Source organism: Rattus norvegicus, chromosome 2 (assembly GCF_036323735.1).
Source record: "Rattus norvegicus strain BN/NHsdMcwi chromosome 2, GRCr8, whole genome shotgun sequence".
Classification (NCBI taxonomy): Eukaryota; Metazoa; Chordata; class Mammalia; order Rodentia; family Muridae; genus Rattus; species Rattus norvegicus.
Genome location: NC_086020.1, coordinates 250,084,930 through 250,099,270, shown reverse-complemented (window position 1 = coordinate 250,099,270; position 14,341 = coordinate 250,084,930). Strand labels below are relative to the sequence as shown.

Sequence of the window (14,341 nt, the reverse complement as noted above, 5' to 3'; positions counted from 1 at the left end):
GACAGATGTCATACAGACCTTAAGAGAACACAAATGCCAGCCCAGGTTACTGTATCCTGCAAAACTCTCAATTAACATAGATGGAGAAACCAAGATATTCCATGACAAAACCAAATTTACACAATATCTTTCTACAAATCCAGCACTACAAAGGAAAATAAATGGTAAAGCCCAACATAAGGAGGCAAGCTATACCCTAGAAGAAGCAAGAAACTAATCGTCTTGGCAACAAAACAAAGTGAAGAAAAGCACACAAACATAACTTCATATCCAAATATGAATATAACAGGAAGCAATAACCACTATTCCTTAATATCTCTCAACATCAATGGCCTCAACTCCCCAATAAAAAGACATAGATTAACAAATGGATACGCAACAAGGACCCTGCATTCTGCTGCCTACAGGAAACACACCTCAGAGACAAAGACAGACACTACCTCAGAGTGAAAGGCTGGAAAAAAACTTTCCAAGCAAATGGTCGGAAGAAGCAAGCTGGAGTACCTATTCTAATATCAAATAAAATCAATTTCAAACTAAAATTCATCAAACAAGATAAGGAAGGACACTTCATATTCATCAAAGGAAAAATCAACCAAGATGAACTCTCAATCCTAAATATCTATGCCCCAAATACAAGGGCACCTACATACGTAAAAGAAACCTTACTAAAACACACATTGCACCTCATACAATAATAGTGGGAGATTTCAACACCCCACTCTCATCAATGGACAGATCATGGAAACAGAAATTAAACAGAGACTTAGACAGACTAAGAGAAGTCATGAGCCAAATGGACTTAACGGATATTTATAGAACATTCTATCCCAAAGCAAAAGGATATACCTTCTTCTCAGCTCCTCATGGTACTTTCTCCAAAATTGACCATATAATTGGTCAAAAAACGGGCCTCAACAGGTACAGAAAGATAGAAATAATCCCACGCATGCTATCGGACCACCACGGCCTAAAACTGGTCTTCAATAACAATAAGGGAAGAATGCCCACATATACGTGGAAATTGAACAATGCTCTACTCAATGATAACCTGGTCAAGGAAGAAATAAAGAAAGAAATTAAAGACTTTTTAGAATTTAATGAAAATGAAGGTACAACATACCCAAACTTATGGGACACAATGAAAGCTGTGCTAAGACGAAAACTCATAGCGCTGAGTGCCTGCAGAAAGAAACAGGAAAGAGCATATGTCAGCAGCTTGACAGCACACCTAAAAGCTCTAGAACAAAAAGAAGCAAATACACCCAGGAGGAGTAGAAGGCAGGAAATAATCAAACTCAGAGCTGAAATCAACCAAGTAGAAACAAAAAGGACCATAGAAAGAATCAACAGAACCAAAAGTTGGTTCTTTGAGAAAATCAACAAGATAGATAAACCCTTAGCCAGACTAACGAGAGGACACAGAGAGTGCGTCCAAATTAACAAAATTAGAAATGAAAAGGGAGACATAACTACAGATTCAGAGGAAATTCAAAAAATCATCAGATCTTACTATAAAAGCCTATATTCAACAAAATTTGAAAATCTGCAGGAAATGGACAATTTCCTAGACAGATACCAGGTACCGAAGTTAAATCAGGAACAGATAAACCAGTTAAACAACCCCAAAACTCCTAAGGAAATAGAAGCAGTCATTAAAGGTCTCCCAACCAAAAAGAGCCCAGGTCCAGACGGGTTTAGTGCAGAATTCTATCAGACCTTCATAGAAGACCTCATACCAATACTATCCAAACTATTCCACAAAATTGAAACAGATGGAGCCCTACCGAATTCCTTCTACGAAGCCACAATTACTCTTATACCTAAACCACACAAAGACCCAACAAAGAAAGAGAACTTCAGACCAATTTCCCTTATGAATATCGACGCAAAAATACTCAATAAAATTCTGGCAAACCGAATCCAAGAGCACATCAAAACAATCATCCACCATGATCAAGTAGGCTTCATCCCAGGCATGCACGGATGGTTTAATATACGGAAAACCATCAACGTGATCCATTATATAAACAAATTGAAAGAACAAAACCACATGATCATTTCATTAGATGCTGAGAAAGCATTTAACAAAATTCAACTCCCCTTCATGATTAAAGTCCTGGAAAGAATTGGAATTCAAGGCCCATACCTAAACATAGTAAAAGCCATATACAGCAAACCAGTTGCTAACATTAAACTAAATGGAGAGAAACTTGAAGCAATACCACTAAAATCAAGGACTAGACAAGGCTGCCCACTCTCTCCCTACTTATTCAATATAGTACTTGAAGTTCTAGCCAGAGCAATCAGACAACAAAAGGAGGTCAAGGGGATACAGTTCGGAAAAGAAGAAGTCAAAATATCACTATTTGCAGATGATATGACAGTATATTTAAGTTCCACCAGAGAACTACTAAAGTTTATAAACAACTTCAGCAAAGTGGCAGGGTATAAAATTAACTCAAATAAATCAGTAGCCTTCCTCTACACAAAAGAGAAACAAGCCGAGAAAGAAATTAGGGAAACGACACCCTTCATAATAGACCCAAATAATATAAAGTACCTCAGTGTGATTTTAACAAAGCAAGTAGAAGATTTGTACAATAAGAACTTCAAGACTCTGAAGAAAGAAATTGAAGAAGACCTCAGAAGATGGAAAGATCTCCCATGCTCATGGATTGGCAGGATTAATATAGTAAAAATGACCATTTTACCAAAAGCGATCTACAGATTCAATGCAATCCCCATCAAAATACCAATCCAATTCTTCAAAGAGTTAGACAGAACAATTTGCAAATTCATCTGGAATAACAAAAAAACCCAGGATAGCTAAAACTATCCTCAACAATAAAAGGACTTCAGGGGGAATCACTATCCCTGAACTCAAGCAGTATTACAGAGCAATAGTAATAAAAACTGCATGGTATTGGTACAGAGACAGACAGATAGACCAATGGAACAGAATTGAAGACCCAGAAATGAACCCACACACCTTTGGGCACTTGATTTTTGACAAAGGAGCCAAAACCATCCAATGGAAAAAAGATAGCATTTTCAGCAAATGGTGCTGGTTCAACTGAAGGTCAACATGTAGAAGAATGCAGATCGATCCATGCTTATCACCCTGTACAAAGCTTAAGTCCAAGTGGATCAAGGACCTCCACATCAAACCAGATACACTCAAACTAATAGAAGAAAAACTAGGGAAGCATCTGGAACACATGGGCACTGGAAAAAATTTCCTGAACAAAACACCAACGGCTTATGCTCTAAGATCAAGAATCGACAAATGGGATCTCAAAAAACTGCAAAGCTTCTGTAAGGCAAAGGACACTGTTGTTAGGACAAAACAGCAACCAACAGATTGGGAAAAGATCTTTACCAATCCTACAACAGATAGAGGCCTTATATCCAAAATATACAAAGAACTCAAGAAGTTAGACCGCAGGGAAACAAATAACTCTATTAAAAAATGGGGTTCAGAGCTAAACAAAGAATTCACAGCTGAGGAATGCCGAATGGCTGAGAAACACCTAAAGAAATGTTCAACATCTTTAGTCATAAGGGAAATGCAAATAAAAACAACCCTGAGATTTCACCTCACACCAGTGAGAATGGCTAAGATCAAAAACTCAGATGACAGCAGATGCTGGTGAGGAAGCGGAGAAAGAGGAACACTCCTCCATTGTTGGTGGGATTGCAGACTGCTACAACCATTCTGGAAATCAGTCTGGAGGTTCCTCAGAAAAGTGGACATTGAACTGCCTGAGGATCCAGCTATACCTCTCTTGGGCATATACCCAAAAGATGCCCCAACATATAAAAAAGACACGTGCTCCACTATGTTCATCGCAGCCTTATTTATAATAGCCAGAAGCTGGAAAGAACCCAGATGCCCTTCAACAGAGGAATGGATACAGAAAATGTGGTACATCTACACAATGGAATATTACTCAGCTATCAAAAACAACAACTTTATGAAATTCGTAGGCAAATGGTTGGACCTGGAAAATATCATCTTGAGTGAGCTAACCCAATCACAGAAAGACATACATGGTATGCACTCATTGATAAGTGGCTATTAGCCCAAATGCTTGAATTCCCCTAGATGCCTAGAACAAATGAAACTCAAGATAGATGATCAAATGTGAATGCTTCACTCCTTCTTTAAAAGGGGAATAAGAATACCCTTGGCAGGGAATAGAGAGGCAAAGATTAAAACAGACACAGAAGGAACACCCATTCAGAGCCTGCCCCACATGTGGCCCATACATATACAGCCACCCAATTAGACAAGATGGATGAAGCAAAGAAGTGCAGGCCGACAGGAGCCGGATGTAGATCGCTCCTGAGAAACACAGCCAGAATACAGCAAATACAGAGGCGAATGCCAGCAGCAAACCACTGAACTGAGAACAGGACCCCCGTTGAAGGAATCAGAGAAAGAACTGGAAGAGCTTGAAGGGGCTCGAGACCCCATATGTACATCAATGCCAAGCAACCAGAGCTTCCAGGGACTAAGCCACTACCTAAAGACTATACATGGACTGACCCTGAACTCTGACCTCATAGGTAGCAATGAATATCCTAGTAAGAGCACCAGTGGAAGGGGAAGCCCTGGGTCCTGCTAAGACTGAACCCCCAGTGAACTATATTGTTGGGGGGAGGGCGGCAATGGGGGGAGGATGGGAAGGGGAACACCCAAAAAGAAGGGGAGAGGGAGGGATTAGGGGGATGTTTGCCCGGAAACCGGGAAAGGGAATAACACTCGAAATGTATATAAGAAATACTCATGTTAATAAAAAAAAATCTACCAAGATGAACACAATTCTGAATGTCTATGCTCCAAATGCAAGATCACACACATTCACAAAAGAAAGTTTACTAAAGCTCAAAGCATACATTGCACCACACACAATAGTAGGAGACTTCAATATACCATAACTCACATCAATGAACAGATCATGGAAACAGAAATTAAACAGAGACACAGTGAAACTAACAGAAGTTATGAACCAAATGGATTTAACAGACATCTATAGAATACTTCATCCTAAAACAAAAGACCATACCTTCTTCTCAGCATCTCATGGTACCTTCTCCAAAATTGACCATATAATTGGTCACAAAACAGTCCCAAATAGATACACAAAAGTATACTGTCATATTATGTGCAAATAGTGACATTTTTACTTCTTCCTTTCCAATTTGTATCCCTTTGACCTCCTTTTGTTCTCTGATTGCTTTGGCTAGGACTTGAAATACTATATTGAATAGGTAGGAGAGAGTGGGAAGCCTTGCTTTTGAGTAACTTGTGCCTGGTCAAACTGTGTAACTTTAAAAATAAATTGCTATACAGTTTTTTAAAAATAAATCTCTTTTATTTTTAATTAAACAATACATTTTTACAGATGTTTGTTCATCTGTGTGTGAGTGTGTATGGTTTGGGGTGGGGATGTTACATGGTTGACTGCAGAGCTACCTAAAGTTGGTGCTTGAAGCAAAACACTGGTCCTTACAGGAACAGCAAGCACTCTTAACTGTTGAGTCATCTCTTCACACCCTCAGCAATACATTTCTATTCTACAAAGAAAAACAATTAACAGGCTGAAGAAATAGATCAGGATCAACTGGTAAAGTGCTTGTCACACAAACATGAATTCATGAGTTCCTGAGTTTAATTCTAAGGTTCATGTTTTTCCTTTTAAAAAACTCAGATTTTGTGGTGTAGATTTCCATAGGTTTCTAATCTCAGCACTGGGGAGGCAGAAACAGGAGTTTCCCTTGGTTTGCTGGCAAGCCAACCTAGCAAGTTCAAGGCCAAAGAGAGATCCATCTCAAAAACAGGAAAAAAAAGTGACTGGCTCCTAATTATCACACACACACACAACAAAAACAACAACAAGAAATAAAATGCAAAGTTTGAGTTAATATTCATTTAATTCTAATTCTGTAGTTATCAAACTACAGTGATATATATTTAAGATATAAGACATTTCATATATATGTATGTATTATATATTAAGGTATAATAAGACAAATATAAAATACTATATATTTAAGAATATATAAGTCAAGATCTCCTTAAAGAATTCCAGATATGTACATAGAGAAAGAACACACAGTGAAGAAACAATGTCTTCCTTGTTCCCAGGGCACCTGCACCAGGAGAGTATCCTTTAGTTAAAATGAGAAGTTTCTAGGGCCAGTTATCAGTAGCTGATAGCAATCAGCGCTAGAGCTCCACACATTCATCTACTCATCCATACATGCCTGTGTGAGTGTCACACATGTCACTCTATAGCCGGTGAATACTTACCATTTGCTAAGACAGATTACCACTAAGACAGATGTCAGGAGGAATAAAGCTCCCAAAAACTTATCATGGAAGAAAAATGACATGAAAACCTGTAGAAATATGTTTAATGTTGGTGATATCATTGTTTAAGTCTGAAAAGCCTTTGCTCATTTTAACTTAGAGTAGTAAGAAAGAGATGTATCAGGGTTTGTCTAGGAATTTCTAACCTGATTAAAAATCTTTCCTTCTGTGTGAATCGGGGTTCTATGGCTCCAAGATCATAGACTCCATGAAGACATTGTTTTGAGAATGTAGAATAATCACAGTCCACAAGAAAGTTATTCATGGAATCTGGCTATGGGTCAAAAGAACATCATAAATTCTGTGGTGAAATTTGACTATTTTTGAATAAATGTAATACTCTTGCAAAAAGTTCTGTGGAAGTTGCCTTGTGCCTGATTTCACATCTCAGGGCAGTTACAGGGCTCAAGGGTGTGATAATTCCATACCCTGTGTAGAGTGGCAATGCTAAACACTTGTGTGTGTTCTCTCCCAGTGCAGTGCCTGGAGATGACCACCAAACGGAAGCTCATCGGCCGCCTGGTGCCATGCCGCTGCTTCCGTGGCGAGGAAGAGATCATCTCGGTGTTGGATTACTCCCACTGCAGCCTGCAACAGGTACCCAAGGAGGTCTTCAACTTCGAACGTACACTAGAAGAGCTCTATCTAGATGCCAATCAGATTGAGGAGCTACCCAAGGTGAGTTCTGAAAAATCAAAGACACGTTGTCAGTGCCAAGTTCCTAATGCCAAGATTCAGAATGGACATAATTAAGCTTCCTTCAATCCTAGTAACTGACACATTATGGTCTTGCATCCAGTAATTAACATGCCATTGCCTCTCACAAAACAGACGTCCATCACAGTAGTACATGACGTAGCATAGCCTTCTATCATGGTATTTGATACATGGCTATGGCATTCCATCCAGATATTACAGCGGGGATTTTCATCTTGGCTACTAACAAGCTGGGCTACAGAGTGAGTTCTTCAAGTCTAAAAAGTGAAACTCTGGGGTTCCCTATTCACATTTTTACACACACACACACACACACACACACACACACACACACACACAAGTGTGCGTGTTCTTGCTTAGAAAAGAGATAATATGAAATATGATATAATTTTAAAATAAATTTTGTTAAAATTATTTTAAGCTTTTATCTATTCATTTTGAGCCTAACATATTTAACTAACAGTATATTATTATGACAAACATGATAAAGAGACCACACGGAGAGAATAGTTTGTTGGTGTAGTGCTTACCTAGCATGGGCAGATAAAGAAAGAAAACAATGACTTTGTGAGTCTTTATGTAAAAATATTTCAATAAAAACTTTAAGTATGAACCTTTATGTATGCATACTGTCATCATAAGGAAATCCAGAGTTCCTGTGAGTTCATTCTCTGTTAAATGACTAGGAAGTAACTAAAGCCACACCTCAAAGAAGTTCAAGGTTAGAGGCACCTGACAGTAACCTAAGTAAATCACTAGCTTGAGCAGTCAGCTTGACATTTACTTGTAAAGGACTTAGACATTGAGGGGAGGGAGAGGGTTGTCAGCTTTTGGGATATAAATAAATAAATAAATAAATAAATAAATAAATAAATAAATAAATAAGCATTTCATATGCAAAAAGGTTTATTAAATGTTTCTTTTATTGGCTATTTTATTTATTTACACTTCAAATGTTATCCCCTTTCCCGGTTTCCCCTCTGCAAACCCCTATCCCATCCCCCGCCCCCCCGCTTCTGTAAGGGAAGCTCCCCTACCTACCCATACACTCCCACTTCACAGTTCTGGCAATCCCCTATACTGGGACATCAAGCCTTCACAGGACCAAGGGCCTCTCCTCCCATTGATGCCAGATAATGCCATACTCTGTGATATATGCAGCTAGAGCCATGGGTCCCTCCATGTATACTCTTTTTGTTTTTAATTCTTTGTTATATTTTTATTCTTTTTTTTGGTTCTTTTTTTTTTGGAGCTGGGGACCGAACCCAGGTTATTCTTTAAAGTCATTTTTAATTTTAAAAACACTTTGTTCATATCTTCTCCTCCTCCGAGTCCTATCAGATCTTCAATCCCACCCACCCAACTTTAAGTTTTCTCTCCAAAACCAAAAACCCAATACAACAATAAAATCTTCCAAAACCAAGAACACAAAATAAAACCATACCCTAAAGAAAAACAAACTGTAAGTAAATGAAAGTGCTCACACATGCACATGTGCATGCACACACACACACACACACACACACACACACACACACACACACACACACACACATGAACACAACTTTGGAGACCATTATAAATGACTTTTAAGCTGTACAAGACCCATTCTATTGTATTCTCACATGTCAAGGGCATCTTGTCCCTTTTTGTCTGTTAATTCACCAAATATTTACCTTGAAACAAATCCTTTTCAGACACTGTTGTAGAAGTATGAAAAACAGCAACACAAATCAAAAATCTGTGTTTGGGTATAAAATGGTCTCAAGGGAGAAGATAGACCCCAGATAGAGAAGGCTGTCAGTAATCAAATAATTAGAAGGTCTCTGGATGGGAAAATGAAACAAGGGTTACATTACATGGGAGGCAGCTTCTTCTTTTTTTTTTTTTTAGATATATTTCTTTACTTGCATTTCAAAAGGAATTCCCTTTCCCGATTTCCTGTCCATAAGCCCCCCATCCCCTCCTCCTCCCCCATATTGGTGTTCCCCCCATCCACCCTCTTTACCCCCCAACATTCCCCTGCACTGGGGGTCCAACCTTGGCAGGACCAAGGGCTTCCCCTTCCACAGGTGTCCCAACGAGGCTATTCTCTGCTACATAGGCAGTTGGAGCCCTGGGTCAGTCCATGTATAGTCTTTTGATGGTTCCCTGGAATCTCTGGTTGGTTGGCATTATTGTTCTTATGGGATTGCAAGCTCCTTCAACTCTTTCAGTCCTTCCTCTACTATCTCCCAAGGGGGTCCTGTTCTCAGTTCAGTGGTTTGTTGCTGGCATTGACCTCTGTATTGGACATGCTCTGAATGTGTCTCTCAGGAGCGATCTATATCTGGTCCCTTTCAGCATGCACTTTTTTGCTTCAATCTTAATCTAGTTTTTATGGATATATATATATATATGGGCCACATGTGGGGCAGGCTCTGAATGGCTGTTCCTTGAGTCGCTGCTCTAAACTTTGCTTCCATATCCCCTCCTATGGATATTTTTCCCCTTTTAAGAAGGAGTGGGAGGTTTAGTCCCTGAGAGCTCTGAGGGGTCTGGTCGGTTTATATTGTTGTTCTTCCTATGGGGTTGCAAAATGTGCTAATCAAAGCAAAATAAAAACAGTTGTTTTACATGAGATTATGAACTGTGGTATTTATAAAATGCTTCAAAGTTAGGAAATATTTAATGCTTACTTCAAAAATGACCTACTTCACTTTTAACAATGCAAAACATAAATAGGACATCCTGATCTTTGAAGAGAAGATCTGAGTCAAGGCCAGAAATCTTGTTAACCACATGAGTTACCTCCAGGAAAATCTCCAGGTTGCAGTTCAGAAAGAAGCTGCAATGAACTGGACTCTCCCTACCAATGGATGTGTTACTACTAGAAAATGGGTTCTACTGATTGCCCTACATCCTGTGAAGATAGTGTTTTTCACATTGGATGATCACTTTACTTGGCACTGAATGTTAAACAATGCACTGAATTTATAGTACTGCAGGACTTTATTAATTAAACCACAAAAGTTTAAGCAAAATATAAATATAGTTCTTGCAATTTAAAAAATTAAACACAGGTTTTGGCTATTGTTGTTGGTTTTAACTCAGACCAACACATGATTGGCTGATAAACTAGAGGCTGAGGTAAATTTAAATTCCAAATTTTAAGAAGAAACAATTAAAATTAATAGCTATATTTGAAATATATACTGAATACAATTATGCTAAAAGAAAGTTTTAATTTTTATTTACCCTAGAATCATCTTTCTTTAGCTTCTAAAGCTAGCAACTTTAGGTCAATCTCATCTTTAAATATTTTGCCAGATCTACGAAGAAAGGAGTTTAAGACAGCTAGGGAAAGCATAAAACATAGTGAGTTGTAAAGCAACTATTTGTTTAGTATATTCTCTGCTACATAGTCTTTAGGAAGACATCAGTCTCTCCTCCTAAGGATCTGGCAGCAGAAAGATGGGGGTGCGGAGCAGGAAGGAAGAAAGAAAGGAAGGATGGGAGAAAGGGAGGGAGGAAGGGAGGGAGGGAGGAGAGTTTGGAGAAAACTGTGTAATAATGTATCATAGAAACCAAATACTACTGTAGTGCTTATGCACAGAAGAATTCCATTCTTAGGGAGTTAAAAGACAGACTTATTCAAACATGGATGAACAGTCAAGTTGGCATTATCACAGGGAAGGGGAAACACAAGTGTGTACACTCTGGAGAGTAAGAGCTGGGTGAGTCAGAAAAGGAATGTAGGGAGAGAGGACACAGAACAGATAGGGACAGGTGTCTGAAGTTACAACACAAATTTGTGGAAATGTGTCAGCGAAATAAAGCCATTGAAGTATTGTGCATTCTTCTGTGAAGAATTCTGTGAAAAATTGTGATTCAGTAGTATCCTAGCTAGAATTGGAAAAGAAACTTTAACATATTTTATCTATTCTATTAATTAAAACAAACAACTAGCAAGAAATAGAAGTGACAGAACCAAATACTTAATATATTCCCTGTGTACTTAAATAGAAGAAAAACAAATTAGCTGTCTCTTACTCTGTACATGTTCAAAACCTCTTATAAAATCATTTAAGGTCTATAAAAGAGACCCTTCTCTGAAAAATTTGTTACTCCCACACAGAAGAGCCATGTTGATCTCATCTGTAATATATAATGACCTAAACTGTTTGACATTTGGAATATGATCCTAACAGTACAGGAATATATTTTTAAATCGTCAGTTACAGTAGGAAAATAAGCAATAAGCCCCTCCCTACAAAGAAAGACACTGTAAGTCAGGAGTCTCTTCCTTGCAATGGATAGCCCCATTCAAACTGACTTTTAAAAAATATTAAATAACAGGATGAAAACAAAGAGTCAGGGTCGCTGGCATTTGTCAAAGGTTTTGAGAAAAGAAGCAAAAGTAGATTTGGAAGAGCAGAAATATTTTTTACTGCAACCAGGTCCTTCTGCAGTGCTTGGTTTTCCATAGAAAAAGGTAAAAGTGTAAAAGTCTTCAATTTTCCACAGGGACAGAAGCCAATGCTGTTTGTCACCTGAACTTAATACTGCTTTGATTTTTATTTCCAATTAAGAAGTAAAAATTTAGGCAAAATGATAAACCGTAACGGGCTTATATTATATTAAAATAGTGTATGAAGACATAACATAAATAAAATAGTAAAGTAAAAAATACAAGCTAGTTCTTGACCTTTAGGAACTCTGTAAAAGACAATGAAAGTGATTTTAGAAAAGCCAATATGTGACCAAAAGTGTGACTAAAATGTGACCAAATAATTAAAGAGGAGCTCAGTGAATAAAATCAAGTTGACCATATCCAAAGTAGAATAGAACTAATAAATAAAAAATTAATATTTATAAATGTTATAATTAATATATAAAATATAAGTATGAATTTTATATTTGCATAAATATAAATTATAAACTTTACAATTTCATCCCAAGAATATTTTAGATATGGAGAGTTTATATTTTGGATGCAGATTTGACTCTATCTCCGCTGTTTGATCGAGAAGTCTCCATCAGGAAAACAGCAGAGATACAGAGAGGAAGTTGGGCAGAATAAAGGTTCAGATACCTGATGAGAATGTAAGTGGAAGGCCTATAAGTAAAAAAGAAATCAAAAATAGATATTTACCCTGCCAGAGCTGGAGTAAGTTCGCATATAAATTATGCTGAGTCAAACTAAAGTTAGATTTGGTGGCATCCTGGGGTAGTCTAAGTAGTGATCGCCCAATGCAACAACGAAAGCCATTCAAACATTTCTCCAAACGCCATTTTCTAGGTCTCAGTGAACTTTTATACACCTAGACCAACCATGGAGTTTCGTTTACGGTTTATATCATCATAATCAACTACATTTTTATTCATTCACCCACTACAAGAAAACAAACGAAGACTGAGTGGAAATAATCATCTCTGTACCTTCCTTAGTGACCAGTACGTCCTTTGCCTGCATGTGAGCGAAAACACTGGTTGGCATTTTACTACCTGGATTTGAATTGTCACTTCACATTATTACACCTCTAGATCTACCTGTTTTCTGAGATTTCTGTCATTTCATTCTTATTTATAGCTGATTCGCCTTCTGTTTTATATACGTACCATAGTTTCATTATGCCTCCACTCATAGATAAACATCCAGGTTGTCCCATTCCTTTGTTATCATGAATGGAGCAGCAATAAACATAAATGTGCGAACATCTCTGTGAAAGGATCTGTCACTCTCTGGATATATCCAGGAGTGGAATAGCTGGTTCTGTCTTTAAAATTTAAGGGACCTCCAAATTAACTTCCATTTTTAAAAATAAACGAAAGCACAAAAGGAAAGCTTGTAGGTGGCAATGCTCCTCCCTGCATGGCAGTGCTCCACCCTGTGCAGCAATGACTGTGGTTGTTCAGCGCTCCTGTAATCTTCTAAGTGGGAACGGTTTCAGTAAGAAAATGCCTAGCTTAACAAAATCCCTGTCATTTACAGTTATATGACTCAGATAATTGAGCCCCTGAAGCCACAGTTTCTTAGCCTGTGGCAGAAGTGAACAGGCTTTGATTTCTTCCCCTGAAATTATCATGAAGACCAGATAATGCAGAATTTATTAACTGACTTAATTGAGCTAAGAGAAATAGCTGGACACTCTCTTGAGAAACCCATGCTGTTAGCTTGAATGCGTAAAACAGTATCTTAAGCATTTTTCTCTGCCTCTCTCATAATACCCATGCTTAAATCTATGCCAGAGCTATTTCTTAATAATCTCCAACTTTGAAACATAAAAGAAATAAATGGCTTACTTTAGTGTCTAGGAAGCTGATGGCCCAGTTGATAAAGTGTTTGCCAAACAAACAAAAGAGCCTGAGTTTGAATCCTGAGCACCTATGACATAGGGCTCAGGGTGTGCATAGGGCACGGTGACATAAATCAGTAACCCTAGAAATGGGAGAGTTAAGACAGAGTCTCTTGAGACTCACTAGTCAGCCAGTCAGGCGGAATCACTGAGACCCAGGTTTAATGGAAGATCCTGTCCCCAAAATAAGAATGACACCTAACACTGACTTTTGGCCTTCACACACATGTGCAAACACACATGCACCAACATTTAAATGTACACATATGTGGAAAGGCTCATTATAATATGAAAAGTTTTTAATGGTGTTTATTTCTTCAAAATAATAATAAAAACTATATATAACAAAAATTGCCTATCTGTGGCTATGAGTTTACCATTTAATATAGATTTATAGTTGCGACTATCAGTTAGGTTTGTTATAGCCATAGTGGATAAAGATGAATGTATTTGCTGGTTCATAAAACTAAGAATAGCCTGAAGAACTCCATGTGGAAAGTACAGAAAACAGATGTCGAGGTGACCCTCCAGTTTCTGCAGCACAACAACAACCTGAGTCAGCTGCCCCCCAAACCCCATGTAACTGTGACATTTGCTCAAGTTTCAACTCCTCTATCTTCCAATTCCTAGTGAGGATGCCTTGTAAGGAGTGCCATGGTTATGACAGAGTTAGGGGGTAGTTTCCATATAGGAAGGCTCACATGTGCACAAATACATCACACACATACATACAGATACACCATGCTCACTCATTCACACACACCTACTTGTACTCAAACTCATCCACATGCACACATACTTATCATATACAATGTGTTCTTGATAACTCACATAGCACATATCTTCAACTATACAGATTCTCTTTTCATCTTCTGACAGTTGCTACTTAGTCTAAAGCCATGTTTGC

The 14,341-nt window shown here is 38.1% G+C and overlaps 1 protein-coding gene across 13 annotated transcripts in view; it reads left to right on the top strand.

The window, feature by feature from the left end:
* Lrrc7 (leucine rich repeat containing 7) overlaps positions 1-14,341 on the top strand; it is a 501,827-nt gene that overhangs the window by 194,997 nt on the left and 292,489 nt on the right. For all 13 annotated transcript variants that reach the window (XM_063281188.1, XM_063281182.1, XM_063281185.1 and 10 more), the window contains one exon: positions 6,855-7,057. In XM_063281188.1, coding sequence (XP_063137258.1) covers positions 6,855-7,057 — 203 coding nt within the window. The remainder of the gene's footprint in view (positions 1-6,854; positions 7,058-14,341) is intronic.